General features: G+C 36.6%; 1 protein-coding gene across 1 annotated transcript in view; it reads right to left on the bottom strand.

The window, feature by feature from the left end:
* The window catches only part of synpr (synaptoporin), a 27,052-nt gene that overhangs the window by 2,448 nt on the left and 7,454 nt on the right, over positions 1-17,150 (bottom strand). The window contains exons 3-5 of the mRNA XM_015398520.1: positions 2,183-2,307; positions 1,905-2,103; positions 1,584-1,775 (exon numbers count right to left, since the gene is read on the bottom strand). Coding sequence (XP_015254006.1) covers positions 1,584-1,775; positions 1,905-2,103; positions 2,183-2,307 — 516 coding nt within the window. The remainder of the gene's footprint in view (positions 1-1,583; positions 1,776-1,904; positions 2,104-2,182; positions 2,308-17,150) is intronic.

Raw genomic sequence — 17,150 nt, forward strand, 5'->3', positions numbered from 1 at the left:
CATGGAATAGCCTTCATTTCTAAGAACAAGAATAGACTGTCGAGTTTCAGATGTAAGTTCTGTTTTTCTGACCATTTTGAGTGTTTAACTGACCCCACAAATGTGATGCTCCAGAAACTCAATCTGGAAATGGGCCTCTATACACCTATGTAGATATTGCACCAAAAACCAGATATTTGCAGCTAGAATAGTCATTTACCACATTAGCAATGTATAGAGTGTTTTTCTTTAAAGTTAAGACTAGTTTTAAGTTATCTTCATTGAAAAGTACAGTGCTTTTCCTTAAAAAATAAGGACATTTCAATGTGACCCCAAACTTTTGAACGGTAGTGTATATATAAATTTAGTCACACAGTAATCCCCCACATAACTGTTTAATAATACTTCATTATAGAAATAAACATTTCTTTTCTTTGTGATTTAAATATTTTGAAAGAATATACATTAAAGTCCTATACTCCTGACAAAATTAAAATTAGTGTTAATCTATATCTGCAAGAGTTAGGAAAAACTTTCAGAGCTTTTTTTTTCTCATCATTAACAGCTTCAAAAGAAAGTATTTATTTTTTAGTGTTATTTCTTTTATATACTAAAGGTCTCATAATTCTCAAGTTTTGAGAGGAATGTTTAGAAATGTTCACCAACTTCAGAGAGCGTATACTCGGGTTAACGATTGGTTTACCAAATTAGTTGATTGTTATTTCAAAAACAGATTAAACCAAATTTATCTGATTATTATTTTGGCCTGAGTGGTGCAATATTAAAGGGGGCTGAATGCTGAGTGCCACACTAAAAACGTTTTATGAACGGTTAAAATTCTTTTAAGGTAAGATCTGACCTTACAAGTTTTGCTTGATTTGTACCAAGGTTATTCTCATGAATCAAAAGTAACAAAATGATGAAAACTACAAATAAAAAAGCTTTTCGGTAACTGAGATAAAGTTAAAACTACCCTTGCAAAAAAAAAAAAAAAAAGGTAAACACTAAAACTGTAATAAGAGTTTCTAAAACTAAACCAACAGAGTGTTCATTTGGGTCTACAATATTAATATGAGGTCTAGTTTACAGTTGCATTTTTAAACTTCTTTTCAGTGTACAGCATTACGGCAGCAGATAGCAGGTATGGTTATGGTTATTATTATTGCTGCAGTTATCTTTCCTTATCTGGAATTGTATTTCCATTCCATCTTTAATTTTTTCATTTCAGTCATCCCCAATATGTAAGTTGTATTACATAAAAGACTAAAACTTTAACTGAAACCAATAAAACATGAACTGAGACGAAGAACAAAGCATTAAAAAACATTTACCGGTTAAACTTTTTAACATATTAAAAACGAATAGGGTTAGGGTCAAAATCAGAAGTCAAAACTAAATAAAAATAAAAAGTAATGCAAATTTCAAAACTATTTTTTGTTTCCCATTTTGTGTTTTTTTTTGTATGATTTGGTATAAGCTATCAAACTAAACTAGGTATTTTACACAATGCTTCTTTCCGCTTTTTTAGTCTGAACGATGTTTTAAAATACAGGTTTAGCTTTAAATTGTTTTTTTTTTTAAATTATGTATCTGTTTTAACTTACCACCGAGGTGTTGAGCCCAGACCACCGAGGCCCGTTCAGAGAGCCGCACTTGTTAGTCGGGTCTTTGCAGGCTGGGATCAGGAGCTGCACCTCGTCTGGATCAGTGGCAACCTTCACATCAGACAGGGCCTTGGCCCAGGCAGAGGAGCTGACCAGCCACATGAAAGAAAATACTACTGTCACCACAAAGTCCTAAAAAAACAAACAAAAAAACAGATTAAACAATATTTTCTAAATCATCATGAAAAGTAAATAAAAAAAAATGCTTGGCATTTAGAACAGCAGCTGATATAAGAGGTTAGTAAATATAAGCATACGCACAATGAGAGGTCTTTGACTGTTTTCACGGTACTTATTCAGCAAGAAAACGTAGACAACTGTGGCCACAAGAGAATATAGGAAGGAGAAAACCGCAATGGTGACAAAGAATTCAGCAGAGGAGGAATAATCTCCGACCAGAAACACACGCTCCCTCCTCACTGCCTCACACATGGGGGCTTCAAACGACACCTGGTGCAACCTGGCACACACAAAGGACAATACCATTTTTTTAAACTGCAGCTATCCTGAATCTGAGCTCATAGGTGTGTCTCACTCACCTGAAAGGATAACCAAAGTCAATGCCGATGCTCAGGTTGCTGCTGGCCTTCTCCATGCAGTCCACACTGACCCTCAGCTGTCCCGAGTAGCCACCACATGTTGCAAAAGCAAAAATGGCAAAGAGCTGCAAAGAGAGATTAACATTTAGCAGAAGCCATATTTTAGATGAAAAACAATCAGCTCCAGAAGCCCGCAAAAATATTCTGCATAATTTCTGCATATACCCAGAATAAACCTGATTGTAGCTACTTGTCTTCAGCAGCTAAGTTTATTGAACATCATTGCAGTTTTTTTGCATATCAAATAGAGTACTGATCAATCAATCATTCAAAACTTAAATCACAGACCCCTAGTTCTGGTGGAATCTGTTAGCAGGGTACTATCAGTTTTGTATAAAGCTGTCCTTTATGAACAAGTGATAAGAAAAAACCCCACTACACATCACTTTAAACCCGCTATCCCCAAATAAAAGACGGATTGGAGAGCAGGTATGCATTTGAAAGGGCTATTGATAAAGCCTACAGGAGGCAATAAACTTGGGCAAATTTGTAAATTGACGTTTACAGATTAGTGTTCCTCTATTTTGGATGTTTTTTGATGAGGATTAAGGTTTATGACTGGAGGTGACAGGGGAGCAAATCAATACTGATTTGATCTCCATAAAGGAACTTGTGAACCGCTTCAAACTTGTAAAACTGAGGTAATTGTCACAGAGAAATTAATATGGCTTTCATCAAAGTCAACAAACATAAACGTGCAAACACAGACACACACATTTGCTGCCCTCAGTTTGCTCTTTGCCCACTTGCTCATATAAACCTCCCACTGCCTCAAGAGCTCTCAAAGCTATAATAACCATAATCAGAGCTGATGCCTGGCTAGCATGAACTGCTCCTCGATGTGCAGCTTACCAACAGCTGGCAACCCAATTTATGACTCAGTTCCAACCATTCTCTGCCACTGGAGGGCGCCATGTAGTTAATTATGTCATGAATGCCTTCAGCCTAACAGTCAAAAGCTACATACATAGTCAGCACTATCACTTGTGACCTATCGAGTTGAATATTGCTGAACTGATATTGCAAATGATCCTTTCTGAGTGTACAAGGTCAAAGACTTTTTAGACACCAATGACCAGAGATTAGGAATAACAAACCTGGACAGCACACCTTCAACAAGTGTTGCTGGATCCTGACATTGCTTATATAGACTGATGTTCAAATCTGAGAGTTTCTATGAACAACCTGTGTAGTAAAAGCATCTAAATAAAATCACTCAGAGGTAGACTTGCTCGTGTTCTTCAGATCTTTGTCCTGCATAATCCAAGTGTGCTTGAACTCTATTCCACTATTCGATGACAAGGCATTCTCAGTAGGATTTTTTGGTCAACAGGAAAATTAATGATTTTGTCATCTACAACAAGGTCTCCATTCTGCAGCAAAGCTGCTCAAGAACATGTTGCATGTTGCAAACCTTTCAAAAAGTTCAGCTTTTTCTTAAAGCCAAAGTCTCTTGGTTAATCACATTTGATTCATGATTTAACTGGCAGGGAAATTATACCTTCATCTGTAAACTTATTTTCATATTCACACAAATTTTATTTGTTGCAATTAAAATCTTTTCCCTGAAGATTAAAGTAAACTGCTGTTCTCTATACTCAGTCTATCAAGTATATCTTTATCTAATAAAAAATGAAGCCCCTGTTGCTGTATATCAGGGCTCTATATAGGGCAGAGCATATGTTAAAGTAAGGGTGGAAAAATTATTCAGTATTAATATATATCATAATGTCAGAGATATTTCGTCATACATCACAGTTTGTAATTACAGGATTTGTGACTGATGTTCTGGGTTTTATGTAGTTTTAACAAATGTTTCTAAAGAGTGGGACTTTCCCCCATCCTGTCATGATCCTGGTCCTGATGACTGGAGCATTAGTTTCATTCCTTCCACCTGCTTAGCTCTGTCCAGTTTTCATCTGCCCTCATTTGATCCACCTGTTCCAGTTCTTATTTATACTGCCTGTTTTCCGGCCATCAGTGGCAGAATAATCGAGTTGAGTTTGAGAAATATGAAATATCTAACCTAACCTGTAGTGTTGTTAGGCTGCCTGATCTTGACCTGTTTCTGCTTCTGGATTCCTGAGTTTTGGTTTATCCCTATTCTGGTCTGTTTCTGCCTGTTCCCTGTGTTCAGACTGCTATTTGGACTCAGCCTGTTAGCAACGTTGGTTCTGTTCCCTGACCCTGGCTTGGATTATCCCTTTGGTACCTCCGCAACTCTCAGATCTTCTGTTTTGGACCCCTGCTTCGCTACCTGCTTTGGATTGAGCCTCTGGACTCATCTGCTCTTAAGTGTCTGCTGACTCCCGCTCTAGGGGCTGTTCTGCCTCGCTCTTGGAACTCTCTGGGCAGCTTCCGCCACATATTGAGAAGAAGTAATCTGACTTGTTCCCACTCCTTCCTCTGGACATGGACCGAACTGAGAACCAGGTTAGTGATTGACATTCTAATTAAGCCCAGTCTGAGCCTAGTAATCACTAACCCGAGTGTCTGTCTCTACACAGAATCCAGCAAGCCGGTCCCAGCTAATGAGCCGCTTAGTCTAGAGCTATCTTTAAACAAACCAGCTCTTTCTGCCTGAATTCTGGGTCCATTTGTCTGAGCCTTGACACATCCTAAACAGTGAAATTTTTGCGAACATAGAAGACTATTGCATGACACACGATACACTCATAAAATTGACTCACTGGATTAACTCAGTATAATTGATGACAGTTTTTCCATCCAATACATTTTTGCCAGCTGGGAATGGGCTTTCCAGCTCAAATCCACACTTTAAATTTTTTAAAAGTACTTTGAAAAGGAAATTAATGCATACACCAAATTCGAACATGTTGGGTTGGTTCAACTTAATAAAAATCTAATTCTGTTTACCAATATTTGTCCCTGCATTGGATAAAGTTATGTTCAACTAGCTAACATTTAAATAACCCAATGACAAATTAACTGTTTTTATCAACTTGATTGTATTCAATGTAAGAGCAGAAACACAGTTTTGTTAATAAACACACATGCATCTCACATATTCAAAATAACCTCGACAAGCATAGAGCTACCTGTAATCATGGATCTTGGCAGGTTCATCTGTGTGGACTTGGGCAACAACTAACTCCAGTATCTCTTTTAGATGTAGAATTACCTGCCCTGCTGGCTCTTTCTCTTGCAAAAGTGGTCTGACAATTTAAAGGAAGTAATCTTAGCAAGGACCAGTTTTCATGAGCATCGAAAGGAACCTAAAATTCTTGAGTTTGCTTGAAAGAATGTTCTTGTAGACACAAAAGGCGCCCTTATAGTAACCTCAAGAATCTTAGGTTTATTTGTATTATATATAAAAAGTTAATACATATTTTTATACATCAATTAAATATTGCAAAATATTTCTGGAACCAATTACTTTAGCTTAAACGCTTAAAAGGAATGCTTCAAAGTCTGCGCTCAGCTTCAAACAACAATGTTAAAAACAACAGACGAAGCCAGAAATCTTGGTGTAGTCATGGACTCTGACCTGAATTTTAACAGCCACATTAAGACAATTACAAAGTCAGCCTATTATCACCTTAAGAATATATCAAGGGTTAAAGGACTTATGTGTCAACAGGACTTGGAAAAACTTGTCCATGCTTTCATCTTCAGTAGACTTGACTACTGTAACGGGGTGTTTACAGGTCTCCCTAAAAAATCAATCAGACAGCTGCAGCTGATTCAGAACGCTGCTGCTCGAGTCCTCACTAAAACCAAGAGACTGGATCACATTACTCCAGTTCTGAAGTCCTTACACTGGCTTTCTGTGTCTCAAAGAATTGATTTCAAAGTACTTTTGCTTGTTTATAAATCAATAAACGGTTTAGGGCCAAAATACATTTCTGACCTGCTAGTACACTATGACCCCCCCAGACCTCTAAGGTCATCTGGGACAGGTCTACTTTCTGTTCCTAGGGTCAGAACTAAACAGGAAGCAGCTTTCAGTTTCTATGGTCCTCACATCTGGAATAAACTCCCAGAAACCTGCAGGTCCGCTGCTACTCTCAGTTCTTTTAAATCAATGCTGAAGACCTTTCTTTTTGATGTTGCCTTTCTCTAAATGGCGTTCATTTCTTTACTGTTTAATTTTTTATACTGCACTGTAATTTTTATTCTTGTGTTTTATTCTGTTTTTATTTTTAACCGTTTCTTATGTGTTTTATTTGTTTTTTTTTAAACTGATGTAAAGCACTTTGAATTATCAGATGGTTTAAAAGGGGTGATGAAGGGGTTAAAGATGCCCTCTAGTTTGAAGGAAAAAGCCATCACTGAACAGAGGGCTTAGGATCACGGTTTCAGCTTGAGAGACAGCAATCGCAATTTGTGGCAGCGGAACCTGCCACAGCACTGGCAGAGGTGCAGACGGCCTGCCACTGATTTCCATGTCCTGCCACGTCGCTCAGATAGCTGCGCTGTCTGTTTTGCCACAATGAAGCAGATTGGTGCCAAAAAATTACTCTTGAGGGTACAGTTACATTTTCCAGAGTACATAATATCACAACAGAGAACAAACTGAAACCCTTCAGGCTATGCAGAATTGTGAGTGGGATTACAATGACAACTCTCCAGTCGAACTTTTAACTTCTGTTTTTGAAAAGAAAAATTACTAGGTCAAGTTCTTCTCTGTCATTATCGATGCGCAAAATCTCAAGGTTTTTACAAGATTTGAGGAACAATAACTAGCCTACTCTTCATGGCAGGCTTGTCAATGATAATGCTAACTCAGCCAATGTAACTGCAAGTACTTTCTGTGTCTACTGTGGCATCTTCTGGCATCCTGTGGCATCTTCGTGGCCTAGGAATTCTAATGAGTACCAGCATGAGTTAAGTGATTTTTTTTCTGTAACAACTCACAGTAAGCTCTCACACTGTATAATAGGCCGGCTGTTTGAGCAGGGAGTCTTTGCCATCCTTTTAGCATGTTATATACATACCATGCTATTAGGACATAGTCTGAAGTACAGATTCACTTTATATTTTGTCGAATACTTTTTATTAATTGAAAATGACACCATCAATTGAAAGTACTTATTTATGTACTTATTTACTCAGAAACTCATAACTATCCTTACATGAGGGAGTGAGAGGTGATTCTCAGGAGAGATCTCTGAAGATTGCAGAGATTTTTGCTTTCTTTCTTTTTTATAAGCTGTGCTTACCTGCACTGTCTTCCCCTCATAGTTTTGTTTTTCATGAGGCACAAAGAGGATAACTATTTTACTATGTCCATTTTCTGTCCTCCTAAAGTCTTTTTTTTCTTGAGGAAACATAAACTGTGCTTTCTACAGTCAGTTTTTGCAATGCTCCAAGAAGATCCCAATTTTATCTGTTTTCTGTCCTCCTGAACCCCTATCATGGGTAAAGTATTATTTTCTAGGTTTCACTGATTGTTTATGCATAGGTTTGTCCCGCCCGCTGTATAGATACTGTTAGGCTCTAAATTAGACTGTTTTTTGACTCTTTTGCTCTGATTTCCCAGTAAATGTAGACACTATGTCTTGGATAAAAGTCATGAATGCATCACAGTTGTCACTAACATGATTATGGGTGAGATTATTATCCCAGCTGATATTGTTAAGCACCTGTGTTGAATTTGGAATCCCCCCTGTACTGTTCTAATATTGATTTCTTAGTAGAAGTGAATCTGTTTTTACATAGCTTTTTTGAGAGCAGAATAAGGTTATGGTCTGTCCTGTCCAGGGTGTACCCCACCTTACCCCCATAAACTGCTGCTGAAGATAGGCACCTGCCTAACCTTGAACCTAGCAGATAAGCGGGAGAAGATGGATAGCTAAGGATATAATGAGTTGGCAGTGTTGATTTTGTGTTGGCCAAATCTCTAGTTAGTAAAACCCAGATTAAAACCCAAACATTATTAGTAAGAGAAAGACTCCTGGTAATGTGTGTTTGATGTGGGTTTCACTTCAGCTAGAGCCTAAATAGCTACACGGATCACAGCCAGAGCATCTCCAGAAAAGTGACCATTTTGTTGACACACAGAGATGATTAAAGGAAACTGTAACAGAGATCTTTCAAAAAAGAACAAAAAAATGTGAGTTCTTGCAGACAAACCAAATAAAGACAAGTAACCAGAGGAGCAAGGGAATAAATACTCTTGTTTCATTTACACAATGAGCTGAGATAAGCATCTCTTTTGCTCTCTATTCCTGCACACACTCTCTTGCAGCTGCCTCCTCCTAGCTGTGATTTTTCAGCTTGGGTTTTAACCCCTCTCATTTCTAGCTGGGGCCTTTGAACAGGAGAGTGTGGCATTGTGGAAAGAGGATGGATGCTAAGCCGCGCGCCCCCGTGTGTTTATCTGCCTCTCCCAGCTGGGCTCCTCAGGGAACAAGAGATAGAAAGAGAGAGGAGGGAGAGAAGCTAATGGGGGGAAACAGATACAGGAAAAGGAGAGAGTACAGCACTGGAATTAAATCCGTCTGCAATGTAAACAAAGCTATGGAACTTCTCAGTCATTCCTCATCTTGACTGACCTACATGGCATCAAACTGCACCACTGTGATTTTGAAAATATTTTATATATTTCTAGGGAAGGTAGCAACCTAACATAAAATAAATGCTAGAGGTGACATTACGTATAGATTTTAAGTACTGGAAAAAAAATATTTTAAAGACTGAGCAAGTTGGGAACCTCAAACAGAGTCTTTCTAGATTTTTTAAATTATGCTTCAGTTCCAGACTTGGCTACCAGTGGTCTGATTTGATGTTTGGCATCCAAAATTTCTACTAAGCATCTATTATTGCAGTGGGACAGAGAAAACTCCCTGGAGAAAAAATAAATCTACACTGAAAGCCTAAAGACAAATATGTGGTAGGAGAATTATTTTAGAAAAGTTACTGAAAAGCATTTCCATACATTAGAATGTCATTAAAAAACTCATGTATCTGAGTAATTCAAAACAAAAAGACAAATTCAAAGTTTGTATAACCTGATCACAAAAAGTTATGAAATCCAAAAATAAATTTTCTCAAATACAGCAGTAAATAAAGCAGTGTTGCCATTATATAACTTATAGAGACAGGAGAAGCCTCCTGCATTGGCATATATCCAGGAGAAAATTATTGACCTCCTTTATAAGCAGGGTTAAGCCACAAAAGGTAAATGACAAAGGAGCTGGTTGTTCACCATGCCATACCCAAGCATAATAACAGAAAGTTAGTTAAGGGTAGAAATGTGCTAGAACTGTTTAAAAGCAACAATTTTAAAGGAAAAGTCCAGTCAGCAAGAAATAATCAGTGGATCATTATCTATACCTAAAACTAATAAGTTTGCACTGATTTAATGAATTTAGCGTTAATAAGTAAAAATATTAAAACAATAATTTTCATTACGATCACAGAGTCTGGGAACGGCCATTTATTCCAAATATAGTAACACATTACCCCTGATATCTTCCGGCAGTGACGTCACTGTATGAATGTAACTTTCCATTATTTTTAGTTGATACGCTATTATATGAATAGCCAGGCTTCTTTAGCAATGGCTTTTTATGGCTGACTTTAATGGCATAGAAGCTCTCAATGCCTGATGGACGGCTTAGCGGAGTTTTCATAGTCAATTCAGTTCAGTTTATTTATATGGCGCCAATTCGCAACACGTCATTTTAAAACACTTTACAATTCATCTAGATCATACAGTTTTCTATCTATCAAAGTAAGGGAAATCAGATGAATGCATCGACTTAATGACTTGAAGGACATTCCTCACACCAAGCATGCTTGTAGCGAGAGTGGAGAGGAAAAATCACCAGACTCAGAGTGAGAGGCCATCTGCCGAGGCCAATTGGGGTTCAAGGAGACAGAAGCAGAGATACCGTCTCAGTTTAACATCTCTGTGTATAAAAATTCTGACCTTTTGTAATCTTTAAGTTTTCTGAGGAAGTGAGTTATTGGCTTTCATTAGCTGTAAGCCATATTAATCAAAATTAAAGTACTTACAATATTTCCCGTTATGTGTAATAACTCTCTCTCTTTTTTTCCCAATTCAATGGACTTGGTTGCATCAAGCAGAAAAGTTGGCATGGTAATGGGAAAGAAGTAAAGTGGCTATATATGCAGTCAAAAACTGCCCAAAATATTCTGGCATCTTCCTAACAAGTACCACACACTCCCACATTTCCACCTGCTGCATTCACGTCAGCAGGCATTGGTGTTGTGACAAGTCACTGCTTGGGGGGAAGAAAGAAACCCCTCGAATGTTCACTCCTTGTCCTGCTAGATTTTATGAGGAGGAAACACATCTAGTGTGCTCTTTATAGAAGCAAAATAAAATAAAAAATAGACAAACTATAAAACACAAAGAAAACACATTTGTAGTAAATTATAGCAAAGTAACATATTCTTAATGAAATTAGCAAATCCAACCTGGCTAAAAAATAAAGGTTTGCTGAACCTGTTTTGTTCTGCAATTTGTTTATTAAAACCCAATCCTGCTTACTAGGTGCTGTACAGAGCACCATTATAGTTTAATGCTATTAATTGTAATGCATACTATATCTCTGTAATGTATTTCTATTTGGAGGGTTAAATTTTATAATTAGAACAAATATAATTATTATCATAACAGAAAGGAACCCCGGGATGAACTGTGCCAATGTACCATTGGATTAGTCAGACATGTTTACACATCACAAAAAGGTTGTGCATATATCAAAATAAATGCTTTATATTCCTAAAAGCATATTAATTTGCAGATTGTATTCTTATAACAGTATTAGTGTTGTCACAATTCTGATTACATTTAAAAATCATTTCCTCACTGCAAATGAGTGAATGCAAATTTCAGGAAACTGTTTATATCTCAGCAAAAAAAGGATGAGCCCCTCCGATTCTGTTGGCATGACGTGACTGTGGAATGACAGTAAAATACCTATCAGTCAACTCCGTCTGAGATGCTCTTGAATCATAAAAGGGAGCGTAGAGAACGCTTCTGGGACTAATTAAAACACAACTGCCCTAAGGAATCTAAACCATGTAATAAGGCATGCATTATCATCTGCCAGCAGGGAAGTATCCATCCATTTTCTGTCATGCTTTATCCCCGCTGGGGTCGCGAGGGGTGCTGGTGCCTATCTCCAGCTGTCTGTGGGCGAGAGGCGTGTTACACCCTGGACAGGTTGCCAGTCTAGCACAGGGCAACACAGAGATAGCAGGGAATTATGATTTCAGAAAAAAACACACAAAAAACCCTCCATCTGACTTCTTCTCCTGGCTATGTCCTCCAGCGTTGGCAAAGTTGCCATCATGCTACAGTTAAATGCATCTTTATGCCATCAGTTATGAAGACAATTGCACACACTTTTTACAACTCAGAAATCTTCACATTTGACATTTTCGAAATCAATCCAAAAATACATATTTTGGGCAGGGAACGGCATCAGGTCAACTGAGTCACTATCCAGTCCTGTTTATGAAGAGCATTTTCAATTTTATTTCAATTGAGGGAGGAAATCTTGGTCAGGCAATTTAAACAAGGTTCTATTAGGACAATTATCCTAACCCACATCACAATGCATTTTTAAGGCTAACATTAGGCATCTGGAATGACACTCCCAACCTTAACCCAATTGAAAAATTGTGGATGCAGCTTAATTGCTGAATAACAGTCACTAATTCTAACAAAAAATAAATTAAAAAATCGGTCAAATACTTAAGAAGACTGATGCCAGGAGCTTGTTCATGGTTTCGAAAATAGTGTGATTAAAGGACAATAACCAACCGTTTTAGTGAAAGTCTTTGTATATATTTGAGTCTGTATGTATAGATTTATCCAATCCAATGCTTCTGGTTTAATAATTGTATCCTAGAACATGCCCTTGACTAAGAACCCCTGAATCAAATGCCATTCCCCTGCTCTCTTTGATTGCCCTGAAAGTTCATCTTTAAAAAGTGCCCTTTTCAATCATTATTAGCTTCTGCAGGCAACTTTGAAAACCTTATCATGACATGATTTATGACTTAAGGGAATGCATTTCAGTCATATCTATTTTACTTTTTTAAAACTGCAATTTGGTGTCTAAATATTTGACTTATTAGACTAATATTAGATTTTGGTTAAAAAAAAATGATGAAAAAGAAAATAAAATTTTGGTTAAAAAAAAATGATGAAAAAGAAAATAAATTAACTAGATCTTTCCATAACAGGTTACATAATAATTTTAAATGCTTTGGAACTCCAGCAAAACCGAGTGACAAAAAGAGAAACATGGATTAGAGCTCCTTAAAGACTAATCAAGGAAGTTAATTGTTCAACATTAAAAAGAGATTGGAAAAATAATCACGGTGCAAGAGTTTTCAAAGCCACAACTGGAGCTGAACAGAGAGGAGAGTCATCTCACATTTGCCAATGAAACTTCATGATAAACTCCAATATCTTGGGATTATCGTGAAGTGGAGAAAAATTATATAAGTAGTTGATGGTCTGGGGCTGTTTTAATATTGTAATTGGACCTTGGATATTGAAATAAACAAAAACATGAAATCTGTTCTCTATAATGAAATATTGAATAAGAAAGTCTGACTATCAGTCTGGGACCTCTGGCCCTAACACCAGTGATTTATAATTTAAAAGCTGTTTTGGAGCCCCATTTGTTCTCCCCCCACCCTTCAAAAAGTCTGCATGCCAGAGTTAATACTAACCTGGCATGAGCCAGAGTAATACCATATATAATTCAAATTGAACTACGCTCATCAATCTGGAAAGCTGCTTGAAAAATGTGTTTTTAGCCACTCACAAAAGCATTAGTAGCTTGATTTGTTTCATAACTAGTGGACTTAGATGACAAATCAAACTCTTACTGAATCCGGTTGGGAGGACACGCAAACATATTTCATCCACAAAGGCGTTTTTCAAAAAGTAATTGATACTCCTGCTAATATGGGCCCAGCCATGTTTGCTTGTGGTTGTGGTTCACTCATTGATCATACATGTCACTGCATTACATTCGCTTCAACACATTTCTGTGTTGAAGCGAATCCATCTGCTGGATCCTGGCAAGATGTATTTCCGATAGTTTGTGAACTCACAAATCTCACAATTCATCTTGCTTGCAAGGTAATGTTATAACCAATGTGGATAAAATCTTTGTTTTTGGGCATAATAAACAAATTACAGTAACATTTAGCCTTTCATTTCAGTGACTGCTTTCACATTTGACTCACAGATTTCCTCTAATTATGTGTAAGCGAAAAAATGCAAGCAAGCTTACATTGTGGCTTCTCAGCCAATCAGCATCATGATGCCTCTGTCACAGCTCTACTGCTTTATAATGATTAGTTTGTAAAGTCTGCTGATAGAAAAATATATTTATTGAGTTTTAATTCACAATGCTTTAAAGTACTTTAAAGCAAGGTTATATTTTGGAAAGATGAAAAAGAAAGTTTTAAGTAAAAGCTTGGTTGATTATTGCACAACTTTAAGAATCCAAGCAGTTAAAAACCAAGTAGCTCATTTAGAAGCAGCTAGTCCATTTCCAGCAACAGGTTTGTCAGGAGATTGGCTATAAATAAAATGGATGTTTGTGTTAGTATATATTGATTTAGCATTTTATCTAACTTTTTAATTTAAAACGGGAATCCCCAGGAAGCTATACAGCTTATAATCAGGGATCCAAACAAACAAGGAGATAAAATACACTTCATAAAAGAGAAAAACAAAAATGCTTTACTGAACAAAACAAAAGAAATCATTAAATCTCCACCCAGAACTCTTATCGTCAAACAGCAATGCATTTCCATAATGTACATTGTCTTGATAATTTCTTTACACCAGTGCATATCACATCACATTATCAAGGCTAGATCACATAATTATTTAAAAGTTCACCCATATGGGATCATGTCATTTTTTGTTTAGCAGTAGTTTTTGCTTGAAATACTTTAAAAATATATTTAGAGAGCGTAATCTTTAATTGAGGTTTCAACATCCTTCCATATTACTGGCCCTCTACATGCAACTCTAAAGCTGGTGGTCTTCAGCTTTTGTTTTTTCTCTCTCAGTGAGTTTTTCTTTCTTTTATTATGTTCATTATGTTCAGACGGAGAGAAAACTGGAATAAGGTTATAAAGTCTAAGATTTATTTTATGAACTACATTATATATGATACAGGAGTTGTATAAACTATTGCACTCAGTGAGCTTCAAGAGTTTTAGCCTGTAACAGAGAGTCTGAGGGGACAACTAAAATTCGAACATGTAATTTTTTTAGATAGTAATTTTACCTGTTACACCAAATAACATTGCATTAATGCGGATGTGGTTCAAAAGAAACAGTTAAAGGATTTAAAGAGCTTCCAGAGGACGATAGTGCCTCAACATGAGAAACAGACCAACACATTTAGAAAACTTATCAGTTAAATAGTCAATGTGTTTGCTAAAATTAAAAAAACTCATCCAAATATATTCCTAAGAATTTAATGTTTTCAAATCTATTAATTGTTCCACCATTTATTTAAATTAGCATATTTTCTGTCTTTTTTTTCCTGGTGACCTGTCCAGGGTGTACCCCGCCTCTCGTCCATTGACAGCTGGAGATAGGCACCAGCACCCCTCGTGACCCCAACAGGGATACGCGTAATGGAAAATGGATGGATGGTATGAAATGACTTTTATTTATATTCTAATCCCATATTTACAAGATTTTCAGGCTGTTGAAGTTATCAGATAAGAATACATCTCTATCATCTGCAAATTAATCTGATGAAGAATATTGGTAGAGTTTTCAAAATCATTTATACATAGGAGAAAAAGAAGCAATCCTGAGATATATATTCCCCTGAGGGACTCAGCACCTAATAATTTCACAACAGGAATTATAGCCATTTATTTGCACATACTGCTCTCTGTTCAACATATAACTTCTCAAAGAGTACATTTCCTATTACACCATAATGTTGCAACTTGCCCAATAAAATTTGGAGGCAGATAATATAAAACACTTTGATAAATGCAGGAAGACACCAATTTTCCACTCCCCTCTCTCTTCTTTCTAAAGCCATACAGAAATGTCTAATCTATCTAGAGAGCAACTCTGTCGATCATAAAAATCTCTCGAATACCTTTGAGAACGTTGATAACATAAAAATGGGATGTTCATTTTGTAAGTGATTTTATCCCCAGGGTTTAGAATTGTTAGAATTTTAGCAATCTTAAAAATTTTAGGTACTGCACCATGAGCTAGAAAGAGATTTATCTTAGATCTATTTCATAAACAATATGTTTCACAATTCTATCACAAATATTATGTGCACCAGCAGATGTATATTCATAATAATTTTGATGTAACTGTTTTTTAACACTTAAGAACTTTTAAATGCATGTTTTTAAATACTTCAGCATTTTCAAAAGTGAGTACTTCAATTCTTGAGTAGATGTTTGAGTAACTTTCACTTGAAGTATAGTAAGATTTGACTCTGGTTGTCAATACTTTTACTCAAGCACTAAAGTTGAGTACCTCATCCACCACTGCATAAATCCCATTGAGAATCCGTGGCAAAACTTGAAAACAGTTAATCACAGATGGTCTTCATGCAATATGGCTAAGCTTGAGAAGATTAGTTGGAAACAATGTCTCTATATGATGAAAAGCTGGCAAAGACAGGCCTAAAAGACTGGCAGCTGTAATTGCAGTGCAAATATATTAATGCTTTAATGTTTTTTTTTGAGAAATGGCTGAAGCATTGTGACATTATTCATATCTTCAAGAAACTGTGCATGCATGCAATCTGCATGAAGAGAGGAGAAAGCTAATAAAGAAAGTGCTAAACACTCAAAATGATACCTTAATTTTGTGTAGAACCAAATAAATTAAAGTCAAGTAAAAACCAAACAAACACCCGATTAAATCTATTTCTAATAAGGCTGCAAAGATTGGGAGCATCCATCTGTTACCTTTTTATATCATATCCTTGTCAGATTTGAGAAGTTAGATTTTCTGTTTTTACCACTTTTTCATCCGTCAATGTAATAAATGATATTCATTTTTTTAGCATCAGTGCACATACAAACACGAAAACTAAAAGGGAGATGCAGCAGATTGGTGACAGCTTTTTGACAGATATCGCAAGAGACTTGCCAGGTCAGAAAGATGTTTGTCACTACTAAAATAACTATTCCTTCTGACTGGGAGACACAGGCCTAGATAAGAACATAAGCCTTAAAAAACATTAATGGATGTAACGTTTGTTATTTAGGCAACTTTACCAATCTCCATTTGTTTCGAGGTTTTGAATAACATCTTAGCTGACACCATGATGTAAATACTGAAAAATCATGTCATAGTTCGCTTCTAGGTCCATTAGATTAATCAAAAATTTTCTCTGAAATGTATCTAAACACTTAGTGAAAACTTGGTAGTTGATAGACTTTGTTTTTACCTTGCAATTCCTTCTAATTCTGTTGGATTTAAACCCAAGTCTCTGCATAAATTCCTGTTTTTTTATGTCCAGTGTTTATTATATTTCAGAGACAGTTTGTCTAGATGGCATCACCAAAACTACAAAAAAGGGAAATAAGTGTTTCCACTTAAACAGTGGGAATGACCCTTAAAAAGTATTAAATCCCCCCCAGAGGGAAGTAGAGCTGGTGTACAGTAAAGTACTGAGCATGACATCATGCTGTAGTTGGTCAAACAGGGGTTTAGATCAGAGGACCACCATTACTCATGAATGAGACTCATGAAGGAGGCTGCGTCTTTGCCCCATGAATCACAAGGTCTTGTACTGTACTTGTGGAGCTGCTCTGGCATGGCTATGCCTTTCATTTGCAATCATGTGCTCAAGCGACTGTGCAATTCTTTTTTCCCTCTCCACGCTTCCTTTCTCAGATGTGCATGCATAACCATGAAGCTAGATATAGTGAAGAGTTT

This window comes from Cyprinodon variegatus, unplaced genomic scaffold (assembly GCF_000732505.1).
Source record: "Cyprinodon variegatus isolate N-32 unplaced genomic scaffold, C_variegatus-1.0 Scaffold29, whole genome shotgun sequence".
In the NCBI taxonomy this organism is placed as follows: domain Eukaryota; kingdom Metazoa; phylum Chordata; class Actinopteri; order Cyprinodontiformes; family Cyprinodontidae; genus Cyprinodon; species Cyprinodon variegatus.